Raw genomic sequence first — 13,153 nt, 5'->3', positions numbered from 1 at the left:
TGGCAAGATGGACCACGAGTCAGGAATTTCTCAGAAATCAGGCCTCTTAAGGTTTGCAGTGACTGACTACAGGAGGCTGACCATTGTTGTGGAATGGGGCATGACACCTTCGCTGGGGTGATGCACCTGACTAATAAGTAGGGAAGAATAAGAAGCACAGGGTGGACATCTACTTGTCTTGGATGCCGTGTTTCTGAATACCTATTTGGGGTAAACGAGGATCCATGACATGCGTGGAAATAAAACTGATCATTGGCTTCTTTAGCATTAATAGCCAAGCGACAGACCGGAAAGGGCTGTGCTTGTCTGGAGCATGCGCCTTAACCCTCGTCCACCGAGCCTTTTTGATAGTCTCACATCGGCTCCACCTGCAGTCTCATCACGGAACTCAGCTAATTCTGAGTGCCAGTGACCTAGTCCTGAGGGGTTACAACTGCAGCAACAACCCCACCTTTTGGGGGTTTCTGCACATATACGTACCTGTGTGACGATCACACAGGATAAGGAAAGACAGATTGTAAGCCGTTCTAGACACTATTAAGTCCTTCTCATTTTCTCAGCTTGTACTTAGTGTATATTTCTAAATGAAATTTTGATAAGAAAAAAGTATATCCACAGATACTTATTGACTTGTTGCAAGGCATAGTGTTAAGCACCTAAGTTTAATGTGTTCCATTGGGTTTAAGAAAAAACAAAAGGAGGCAAGAGTTTTTCTTTCCCTTGAGAAACTTTAGAGTCAGTTTCTTCAATTTTGTGAGTAAAGTTTAATAGCGCTGCTTTTATGGGCTTTCCTTGTCATAAGACGGTGTCTATCCCTAGAGTTTTGCTGAAGCCATTTGAATCTGCTCTTGCTTGGCCTGGTTCTTATTTGTGGTGACTTCACAACTTGATCACTGCTCTTATTTCTGTAAGCAACACTTAACTGATAAGACTCTGATTCGAATTTGTTTGTGAATATCTTTTTCGTAGACTTTATAAAATTAAGCACAATTATTATCTTTTAAAGGCTGAAAAATAAATTCTATGTTATTTTATGTCAATCGGAAAAATTACCCCTGATTCCTTTCCAGTTTTCCTTTGAATTTTTCTGATAATTAATCATAGTAACCGCTCTTGCTATATTATTATATAACTGTATTTATATTTTAAAGATCTCTGTTATGAAAGTAATTTATGTTTATTGCTAAAAACCATACAAAACTATCTAAACAGTATGAACAGCAAAGTCTGCTACTTCCTCCCTATTCTTACTCTCCAGTACTGCCATAGTTAACAATTTGGTTATATGCTTTTAGATATTTTATAGGCATATGGAACCGTTGACAGAAATGTTCATTTATATATGTTTATACATGTATTGGCTGGATTTAGAGATAAAATTTATGTAATCTAAAGGAATGAGTGGGATATAGATTCTCTAGTCAGCTTTATACTATTTTTATTTTCTTATAAGTGAGCTGATATGTAAGGATTTGGGGAGCGGATGACTTTATGCTAAATCTTCTGCAGAGCCAGGAAGCATTCTCTATTGCCATTGAGAGGGAATCCATGTTCTGTGTGAGTCCAGAGAAAGGATGCCAAATCCATATCGTGTGTCAGAGAGTCAATAAAAGCTGAATTTTGCAGGGAAATAATATTTCACGGTGGAAGAAACAGTATGTAAAAAGGCAAGGGATAATAGTGAATAGAGGGTATTCCCAAAACTGCATGTAATTTATCACACACAAGGGTGGGAAATGGCAAGTGATGAAATTGGAGGGATATGGGTCATATATAAACAATCAGGTAAAAAAATGAAAATTAATAGAAGCTGAGTTAATGAATGGTAATAAGTGTAGAGAGGAGGAAATGAAGCTCAGAGGTAGATGTTGTAGTACTTGGCATCTAACTGAGTGACAGAGAGAGATGAGACAATGGTGAATCCCAGTGATTTGTGAAAGTAGGTACAAAGTAGTGCTCTTCCCAAAGACGAGGGGCTTAGGAGGAAGAGTAGCTTTGCACATGTTTGTTTTAATTTGACTGTGGGATAAGTGAAGAAGCCTAGTATTCAGCTGAAAGGTCTGTCCTGTAAATACAGGTAGTTAAAGTCAAGGGTATAGATGAGGTCATTCAACTTAGGTGTATAAAATAAGAAGAGAAGTGAATGGTAGATGGGACCTAGGAACAGCCAATATATTAGGGAATGACAAAGAAAGATAGTGGACAGAAAGAAGCCATAAGAAGATAGGAAGGTCGTAAGAGAGTATCGTCAAATCTGAAAGAGAAAGCCTCATGAAGGAGGCAGTGGTCAAATACTGCAGTATTTGTAAGGATTTTACAGTTGACTTGTATTTTAAAATTTCACTCTTTATTCATGGAATCCTTCCCTTCTAATGTGTGAAGATAGTCTGTGAAAATCACAGAGGCTGCCATAACAGGTTTAGGAGGGCCTGAGAGCTGAGCTTTACCTGTGCCTCTACCAGAAGTCTCTATGAACACTTAAGATCTTTTTACTCTGTTGCATTACTTAGTTCACTTGTGAGGCTGAGATAAGTAGCAAACAATCCTCACATTAAATACATAGAACAAAATTCTTTTTGTGAGTGGCTTTTAATCATCATATTAGCTAATCTTATTTTAGTACTTTTTATTTTATTTTTATTTAAAAATTTTTTAATGTTTATTTATTTTTGAGACAGAGAGAAAGACAGAGCATGAGCAGGGGAGGGTCAGAGAGAGAGGGAGACACAGAATCGGAAGGAGGCTCCAGACTCTGAGCTGTCAGCACAGAGCCCAATGCAGAGCTCGAACCGACAAAATGTGAAATCAGGACCTGAGCCGCGGTCGGACACTTAACCTACTGAGCCACCCAGGCTGCCCCTTTTAGTACTTTTTAATGTGTCTTTCACTGTGCTATATGGGTTAATTCATTAAATCCTCACAATAGCCTTATGAAATGGTATTATTATATCACCATCTTACAGATGAGAAGACTGAGGTTTAGCAACTTGCCAATGGTTATACTGCTGAGGTGGGGTTGGAGTATGGCTTCTATTCTAGAACCTTTGCTCTAAGCCTTCACAGAGACATGGCTGTGGTAATTTCCCTTCCCCCAGTTTGTAATCAGTAGTGTGCTGTGTAGCCAGGTATAGTGAAAGAACTTATTACTTATGGCTTGCTAGAAAAGATACACCAGTTTGTCCTGGTTATTTAGGTGCCAATTATTATTGGCAGAGTGAATTAAAATTTTAAGTAATATTCAAAAAATAGAGTAGCAGACAAACATGCAGAATAGTGAAGCAGGAAGAGTTTAACAGGGAATATAATCAAACTTTGATAATTTAGCCAGAAACAAGCAATTCTGTGCCATGACAGAAATTGCATTTTAGTAGAAAAGAAATTCTTGTTCTGTTATTGACAATGAATGTAAGTACTGAAGGTAAAGAAATGAAAAGGATTATGGGAATCACAAAGTTTTTGATTGTGGAGATGCAACTGAGCAAAAGGGGCAGAGAGAGAAGAAATAGGCTGACAGGCAGAGTTTGCATATTTGCAAAGGATAGAAATCACAAAACATCCCTTCAAGGGAAGCCTAAACCTAATTACCTTTTTAATAAGAGAGAATGTGTTTAATAATAGTTTACTGCTCTGCTGACTGCTGGGCATATTTAGCAAAGCAGGAAGATGTCGTCTGTCTTGACTGTTATTATTGGAGATACATAAGAAAATAAGAAAGCCATTGGAAAGACTTTTTTGAAAAAAGGGGGTGGGGTATTAGGATTACAGGGAACAATAATACCATGCCTATCCTATGGTCCTACTGACCTAATGGAGTAGAGAGGGGATAGAGAGAGAAGATTAGTAACGTATCTGGCCATCTAGTAAAAATATCCCGGTGACTTCATCCAGACATTTTTGTAAACATCACCTCATCAGTCCCAGAGAGTTCTACAGGAAACAAATCTAAATGCTCCTCTGCTGTTCTAAACATAGCCAGTCAGCAGGCATATGTCTCGTCTGTAAATACCCTGTCTTGCTTGGAAGTCTTTATTTTAATATTTTCCTCTTAAAGAAAGAGTTGCTGAGCACATGCTATCTTTGTTCAGGATCTCTGCTTTAAGGTCTGAACTGCAGGCTTTCTATTTCGCTTTCAACAAAAATAAACAAACAAAACACCCTCCTCCCCACCATCTCTCATAAGTTCTTTATGCAATAAGATGTACTAATTGCTGAAAGCTTGCCAGGGTCAAGTTACTAAATATTGCTCTAAGGACTATAAACCAATGGAGTACTTAGCTAATGATTTTTCTTGGACACACGGTGCCAGAATTTGTAAAAAAATTTATTTGCCTTATATAAAAATTTTTTTCAAATAACTCAGCAAGAGGCAAAAAAAGAATTTAAATCATGTATGAGTAGAAAGCTTCCCAGTATGTTATTTAATGAACTAAACGTATAAAAATGAAGCATCTGATAGCATAAGCAGCTAGACCTATATATCATAGTTTTAGTTTTGAAATTTTCTAACTTTCCTTTAGCCTAATTTCTTTAAGCCCTTTAGGAACATCCAAATTCCTCAATCTCGGTCACTGGACTATTTAGAGTAAAATCTTTTATTTCTTTTGATAGTTTTGATTGCTATTATCATATATAAGAAATTATTCTTATGAGTTTCTCGGTGGCTCTTAGTACTTATTGACCATAATCATAACAGTAGGATGCTTCTATAGATATTAAGCTTAAGCATTAACAAAACTTGGCATCTGATAAAGTTATTTCTGTGGGAGAGATATTTTATTACACTATGTGATGATCCATGTGGTTTGAAATATGCTATAATGATGTCTGAACGATGAAGGAACATGAGATGATGTGTCATGTCTGTGGGTCTGTAGCTCACCCATCGTGTCCTTCAGCCATGTGGGAAGACCTGCAAAAGAAAGGTGCACCTAGTAAGACAGAGCAGGGACAGAGGTCATATGCTCTTACAATAAAATGAGCTTTGTAGATCAGATTTGGAACTTGAAAAATAGGTAGATCCAATAAATTCCGTTGGCAAAAAGTAGGTACAATGGTGCCTGCCTTAGTCTTTTGAAATTGGTCACCCTCCTGGATGCTCTCTTGAGGGAAGGAGGATGAGGACAAAGGAAGGAGCATCATCTATGGCCTGAAATGTTTCAGATTTGTAAAATATGATATGTTCTGAAATAGCAGTAATATTTCTTTATAAAAAAATATAATAGTTATTTTTGAGAGAGAGAGATAATAGCAGGGGAAGGTGGCCGAGGGAGAAAGGGAGACACAGAATCCAAAGTGAGCTCCAGGCTCTGAGTTGTCAGCATAGAGCCTGACGCAGGGCTCAAACTCATGATCTGTGAGATCATGACCTGAGCTGAAGTCAGATGCTTAACCCACTGAGCCACCCAGGCATCCCCAAGAACAGTAATATTTCTGTTCATAAATTTTTCATCTAGGTAGTAACACTCAGCAGTTGAAAATCATTGATCAAAAAAACCATCCCCACAACACTCATTTATATATTTATGTTTAGATTGTGTATTTATCCCTTTTGATTACCTAGAATCTTGTGAAATGTTTCAGAAGCTCTGCTGTTAGGTTTCAGCAAGAATGCTTGCACTTTTCTATGTAAAAAGATCAGTCTTTTTTTTTTTATTTATTTTTATTTTTTATTTATTTATTTTTTTTTAAATTTTTTTTTTAGTGTTTTTATTTATTTTTAGGAGAGAGAGAGAGACAGCGTGAGCAGGGGAGGGTCAGAGAGAGAGGGAGGCACAGACTGAAACAGGCTCCAGGCTCTGAGCTGCCAGTCAGCACAGAGCCCGACACGGGGCCCGAACCCACGAACCGCGAGATCATGACCTAAGCGAAAGTCGGACACTTAACCGACTAAGCCACCCAGGTGCCCCAAGATCAGTCTTTAAGTAAAGAAAGACAAAATAAGATGAACATAATTGTGAAGAAGGTCAATTAGCTTCTGGCTGCCCATTTTTCTGCTCCACCCTGACCCCACACACATGCATGTCCAGAATCTGTGACTTTCAAACTCCTATGGGGCAGACTGCCCACCCACCTAGCTCCTTCTCACAGAGCACGGCTGCCACTGGGGAGGGTGAATATGGGGACATAGTCTGGGTTCAAATTACAGCTGTGTGACCTTGGGCAAATTATTTCACCCCTCTGTGCCTCAGTTTCCTCAACCGTTAAGTGAGGATAATACTAGCATTTACTTAATAGAAGAATGAGTTAATATATGTATATAGTTCAGAACAGTGCCTGGTACGTAGTACATACTCTATGTTAACAACAACAATAATAATCACTATTATATTTCATGTCATTTTCCTTCTCCCTCAACTCTGTCATCAAAACTTGCCAGACCTATCCATTCCCTATCAGCCTTATGAGGTCATAAGCATGCTAGTTTATTTATTTGCTAATTAGTATTAATGCAGCTTGTCCCAGGGAGATCGTTGAGGGGGACCAGCCATATCGATCCATACATGATGTGCTCTTTCTGTTCTCTTTTCCTTGAATGTTCTCCCTCAGATGTCCACGTGTCCAACTGTCTCACTTAATTCAGGTATCTACTTGAATTTTACCTCGTTAGAGAGGACTTGGCTGACATTTCATCTAAAATAGCAGCCCCCTTCACCCCCACCATTATTTTCTTGCTCTGTTTTTCTTCCAAATTTTCCTTCATAGTACTCATCACACCCTGACATAGACTTAGTTGTCTGTTAGTTTATTGTCTGTCTCTCTCCCATCAGAATGTAAACCCCAAAGAGGGACAACTTTGTTTTTTCCATTCTTGCCTCATCAATACCTAGAACACAGCCTGGCATGTGGTAGGCGTCCAATAAATATCATCTTAATAAATGATTAAGTTACACAATCTTTAAAGGGGGATTAAAACGTGGAATGAAAATTAAGTGCTTCAGACAGAAAGGGCCAATGTAAGGGCACTTAATTGCTATCACCGAGGCTGTGACCTTTTCAGTTTGGCAGAGTTATCATCTCTGTGCTCTCACCACCTTTTACATATTCCTTTATTATATACAGCATACCTCGTCATCTATAGTAGTGTTTCTGCTCCTCTGCGAGACTCTAATAGCCTCAAGGACAAGGAGCATGTTTTGTTTATTTTTGTATTCTCTTGGTGGTCCTCATAAATGTTTTCTGAGCCAATGTGTAAGGTTGGCATTGTTATAATTCTTGTACAGCCTGTATATTACAGATACAGGAAGTCAAAGATACCAGCATAACTTTTACATTTTTTTTTTCACAGATGAAGATGGCAGTGTGGTCTGTTTGAGTTCAGGTGATGTTATGCCAGTTGCTTTAATGGAAACCAAAAACCAAGAAGGGCTAAACTATATGGTACTTGCTACAGAGTGTAGTCAAGGTGAAGAAAATTCTGAGGGTCCTCTAGGCTCCAAGGAATCTGAATCTTGTGGTCTGAGGAAAGAAGAGAAGGAACCACATGCAGACAAAGATATCTGCCAAGAAAAACAAGTGGCTTACTGCCCTGCTGGCAAGCCTGAAGGCCTGAACTATGCCTGTCTCACTCACAGTGGGTCTGATTAATAGCTCTGTTTGGGAAATGCAGGGTTGAGATAAACACTCCCATTAAGTAGTTACTGAAAGAAAACCCTAGTAGAACGATAGACTATAGATGTTGTGGTAGTCTGTGACTCCAAATTAACATCGCAAAGTTCCAAGGGCCCTTTGATTTCAATTGTGGCAATCCCCATAACAACTGCCTACCCTTCAGCAGAATCCTGAAGTGAAGCACTGAACATTTGGAAAGCTTAGGAAGACTCAAGAATCTGGAAGGAAACTGCTCCCATTCTCCCCTGAGGTCCCTTAGTCCATTGCCCGCCCTTCAGTCTGCACTGCACCGGGAGCCTCTTGGTTAGATGGTGAGACACAAAACAGCTCTGTTCAGGGACCTGAAGGAGGAGAATGAAGAACGTGCTCAGGGGAATGACTGAACTACAGATTATCCCAAAGGGATTTATGTATACCCGTGAGGAAATGACTAAATAATTCTACACATAGAGAAGGAACCAACATCTAGGACATGAGAAATCATCTGGAAAGCTATTACTGTAAAATATTGTCTTTAATGACTACTCTAAAATACTTTGTATTTTGGAAGCTTGGAACAGCAGCTTCAATCATATTGAAAACAGGACCATGAAGATCGTTCTAAATCCTAAAGCTTAGCATTCCACGGACTTTGAGTCGTATGAAAATAGCTCTGTGATTGTGTGCTGCTATGGAAATTAGCTAATATTGAGATCGTTTTTATTTGCCACATCTATCTTCCCCATAAAATACTTAAGATTACATTTAGTATCAATTATACTTAAAATTAAATATTAATGATAATATGATGTTAATTTAAGCTCTGTGATTTTTAAAACTACGTGAAATAATAAATATCGAAATGAGAACTATTAAAAAAATTTCTTCAGAGAAACACTGATTTAAAGCCAATCTTTTCTTTTTTGCTCTTTCTTTCTTCCTTTCTTCTTCTTCTCTCTTTTTCTTCTCCTCCTCCTCCTTCTTCTCCTCCTCCTCCTCCTCCTCCTCCTCCTCCTCCTCCTCCTCCTTCTTCTTCTTCTTCTTCTTCTTCTTCTTCTTCTTCTTCTTCTTCTTCGCAGCTACCCATTTAAATCTGAATGCTTCAAGTACTCTAGCAGCAATACTAATGAAAGCATTCTTTATGTTATTATTCTGTTGTAGTATACAGGATGTTTGCTAGGTATAGAAAACACTGTGATTATAAAATTTGCTAAAAATTACTCCTGGAAGAGGATCGCATATCCATTTCCATCTTGGATAATTTAGTTCGTTGCTTACTGCCTGAGAAGCTGCACGGATGTTTGGCTATGTGGTGAGGAACACAGGGAAGTTCTGTGGCAAACAGCCCCCAAGTAAAGGTCCAGAATCTGTGGCTTCTGCTACATCTGTATTCCACTGAACGGGGCAAGATATTTTCTGTCTAATCTTCTGATGTTCTAATGGACATTTATCATTCTTTTTTGATAGTCCAGCATGTGATGCCCCTTCCCATGTTGGGAAATTCCTCTACCTTATCTTCTGGGTGGGAGCTACGTTCCATTTGCTTCCCCAAGATCTCTTACAGCAAGAAGGCAGGCATGTGACCCCCACCACTCAGACACACCCACCACTGGCTTCTAAAATTGAGAGGTAAGGAAGCAAAGAAACAGGGACCACAGTGAGTCTTCCCTGGTGGTGGGTGGTGGCAACTGCAGTTGGTCTGACTCTGGCAACCGGTGTCCAGGGCCAGGAGAGTCTGCAGAGCAAATGTGGAACCTGAGGCCCCTAGCAGATGGAGTGGCCAGATCAGACTGGCTCTGCTGTCTGCTTTGAGCCAGTGCTCCTGGCTCCCGGCTGGCTCTCAAGCCCTCCCCAGGGATTCTGTGAGTTACCCTCATATCCTTTTAATAAATGCTTTTCTTCTAAATCAGCCAGAGTCTGTTTCTGTTGCTTGCAGCAACAGTGCATGTGCTCTGCCAGTGGCATGGACCTTTATTTTGGAAGACACAAAGAAATCAGAAGTGTCTAAAGAATTGGATTTTCTGTCCATGTGCATCACAGTTTGGACAACAGAGAAAGTTATAGAATATCTGAGGGGAAGAGCCCATAAAATATCATGTTTCAGCTAGGATATAAATGTAAACTAGTGGATTTTTTAATAATTTGTGATAAATAATATTGACAGAAATATATAATGCAAACTAAAATAGTGGCTGGAATCTCCGGGTTAAATTTATACAGATAAAAGTGATAAAATACAAGTGGTAATATTGAAAACTATGTAAGTTAATTCTGGAAATATTAGACTTTGTAATCAAGAGGGAGAAATTGGCAATGGCTAAAAATAGTACTTGTTAAAATTATTCTCCACTAAAAATTAATGGGAGAAATAAAATCTTAGTGATAAATATTTTATCTGCAAAATATGACTTGGAAAAAATAATAGCTCCAAAGGCAAAAGGCATAATTGGTAGAAACAAAATACAATAATACAAAAGTCAATCAATATATCTAACTTTCATTTTAGTTTATTTGTTTTTCTTTTCTTATTGAAGCATAATTGGCATAAAATAATCTGTTAGAGTTAGTCACATGTCATGAAGAGTCAATATTTTTAAAATGATTCCCACAATAAGTCCAGTTACCATCTGTTGACATACAAAGTTATTACAATATTATTGACTATATTCCCTATGTACATTACATCCCCATGACTTATTTACTTTATAACTACTAGTTTGTACCTCTTAATCCCCTTTACTTATTTCACCTGCTTCCACTGATAACTAAGTTTGTTTACTCTATGTATCTGTTTCTGTTTCTGTTTTGTTTGTTCATTTGTTTTGTCTTTTAGATTCTATGTATAAGTGAAATCATATGCTATTTGTCTTTCTCTCTCTTATTTCACTTAGCATGATACCCCCTAGGCCCGCCCATCCATCTTACCTGTGTTTTATTGATTTATTTATTTAAATTTATTTCTTTGAGAGAGAGAGAATGAGCAGGGGAGGGGCAGAGAGAGAGGGAGCAGGCTCCACACTGTCAGCCTGGAGCCCAATGGAGGGGCTCGAATTCACGAACTGTGAGATCATGACCTGAGCCAAAATCAAGAGTCAGATGCTTAACTGACTGAGCCACCCAGGAACCAAGTCTTACCTTCATTTTAAGTTGTTCAAGGAAAAGAAATAATTCATAAGGAAAAGTAAGTTGCAAATGAAAAATATTGTTTACAAACAACAACAGCAAAATACAACAGAGAAAAATAAACTTATAAATAGAGAGAACAAACTAGTGGCCACCAGAGGGGAAGGGGCAGACAGATAGGTGAAATAGATGAAGGGGATTAACAGGTACAAAAAAAGAAAAGAATTAAATATTGTTAACGATTTGACATGGCCAACTGAACAAAGATTTACCTAGATAAAATTAATATGTTGATATAATTCTGATGAAAATGCTTTACTTAAAACACCCTTGAGAAAAGAGCCTGTCCCTGGGCCCAGATGCACTCTCTGTTGTTTACCCATACTGGTTTTGCCTGGCCTAATGGAATGTCTTACCTATTTTCTTCTTGTCTAAATCCCAGACGTCAGATAGGATCAGCTCATATGCCAAGTTTTAGGAAGGGCTTGTCCCTAACTCATTCTCTTCTTCCTTCTCAGAATTACTGTTGTCCTTCTTGTCTTTACATCTCATTTAGAAGCAACTACATTTATTTCCATCCAATTTCTATGTACCTTATCAACTTGAATAAATTGCAAGCTCTCTGAAGTCAAGGTGATATCTTTTAACCTTTTGTATCATCTCTAAGCCAAAATAGGTGTTCATGTTTAATGGATTAATTGGTTGATTTTCTCATCATCCTTTCACAGCACATTTTATAACAGGTCTTTACTTGTAGCTTTTAGAAAGGATGCCAGAAAATTGGTCTAATACCAATGGGACTCAAGAGGATTCTTTTGATCCTGAGTCATCTCCTAAGATCTAGATAGAATATAAAAGTTAGAAGACTGCTTTGTGGTTCATATCAGACCTAGACATGACCTGAAATTCTGGAAGCCCTTGAAATGATAGTGAACATACGTTAAAGGAGGCAAAAATTTATTTTACCACTATCACTTTCTTCCCTGCCTCAAACCCACCTGTTACTCTCATAATGGCCCTTATGAGTGTGGAACAAATGTTAAGGTGCTCTTGACTTCTCTTTGACCTTCTTTTCTCAGTAAAAAAAAAAAAAAAAGCCCATCTAATTTTGCTTTTTATAGTTAGTTGATCAGGGCCACAGGGTACCTGAACCAGATGACCTATCCCAGTCCTTCCAGGCTTCTTCACAATCAGCAGAAGAATCAAGGGGCCAAAATATACCACCCAAACCCTACTATAGATATTTTAGGGTATTTCCTTTCAGCTTGTTTTGTTTCCTTCCCCAATGTGAGCTTATGTTCTTGGCTGGAGTAGTTGTTCTCTCTCTTCTGTTTTTGTTTTTGTTTTTCATTTAACATGACTATATATGCTTTCCCCCTTACATTTTTTTTTTGTAAATGTTTCTAATGGTTGCATAAAATCTCTTAGGATGGATATGCTTGGTTTATTGCTCCTTTGTAGATCTACCGATTCATTCAATATTTTTTAAAGTTTATTAATTTATTTGAGACAGACAGAGGCAGCACAAGTGGGGAAGGGAGAGAGGGAGATAGGGGGAGAGAATCCCAAGCAGGCTCTGTGCTGCCAGTGTAGAGACTGACACAGGGCTCAAACTCATGAAACCGTGAGATCATGACCTGAACGAAACCAAGAGTTAATGCTTAATCGACTGAGCCACCCAGGCGTCCCACATTCAATATTTTTTGAGTGCTTACATACCACAAGCTTTGTTACAGGCACTAGGAATAGAGTAATAAACAAAGAAAAGTCTCTGTCTTGATGGAGGCTATGTTCTAGCATTCTAGGTGTGGAAGAAGACAAAATGAATAAACAAAAATATGTATGACAATATGCTAGAAGTGTCTTAAACCATGATCAAGTGGAATTTATTCCAGAGATCCAAGGATGTTTCAATACCCACAAAGCAGTCAATGTGACACACAATATTAAGAGAATGAAGGATAAAGATCATATAATCATCTCAATAGATGCAGAAAAAAACATTTGACAAAATTTGACATCCATTTATGATAAAAACTCACAACAAAGTGAGTGTGGAGGGAATGTACCTGAACATAATAAAAGCTACTTATAACCAGCCCACAGCTAACATCATACTCAATGGTGAAAAGCTAAAAGCTTTTCCTCTAAGGTCAAAAATAAGACAAGGATGTCCACTCTCACCACTTTTGTTCAACCTAGTATTGGATGTGCTAGCCAGAGCAATTAGGCAAGTAAAAGAAATAAAAGTCACCCAAATTGGGAAGACAGAAGTAAAACTGTCACTGTTTGCAAATGACATGATATTATATATAGAAAACATTAAATACTCTATCAAAATACTGCTAGAACTAATAAACAAATTCAGTAATGTTGCAGGAGACAAAAATCACTACACAAAATCTGTTGTGTTTTTTTACACTAATAAACTATCATGAAGAGA

General features: G+C 38.1%; 1 protein-coding gene across 1 annotated transcript in view; it reads left to right on the top strand.

Annotated features, from left to right (window-relative positions):
* ROS1 (ROS proto-oncogene 1, receptor tyrosine kinase) overlaps positions 1 to 7,584 on the top strand; it is a 115,088-nt gene extending 107,504 nt beyond the window's left edge. The window contains exon 44 of the mRNA XM_039246027.1: positions 7,286 to 7,584. Within this exon, the coding sequence (XP_039101958.1) occupies positions 7,286 to 7,584 (299 nt within the window). The remainder of the gene's footprint in view (positions 1 to 7,285) is intronic.
* Positions 7,585 to 13,153: the final 5,569 nt, after the last annotated feature.

Source organism: Hyaena hyaena, unplaced genomic scaffold, assembly GCF_003009895.1.
Source record: "Hyaena hyaena isolate Hyena2069 unplaced genomic scaffold, ASM300989v1 scaffold_279, whole genome shotgun sequence".
Lineage (NCBI taxonomy): Eukaryota > Metazoa > Chordata > Mammalia > Carnivora > Hyaenidae > Hyaena > Hyaena hyaena.
The sequence above is the reverse complement of the archived record's forward strand: the minus strand, read 5'-3'. Positions and strand labels throughout refer to the sequence as shown.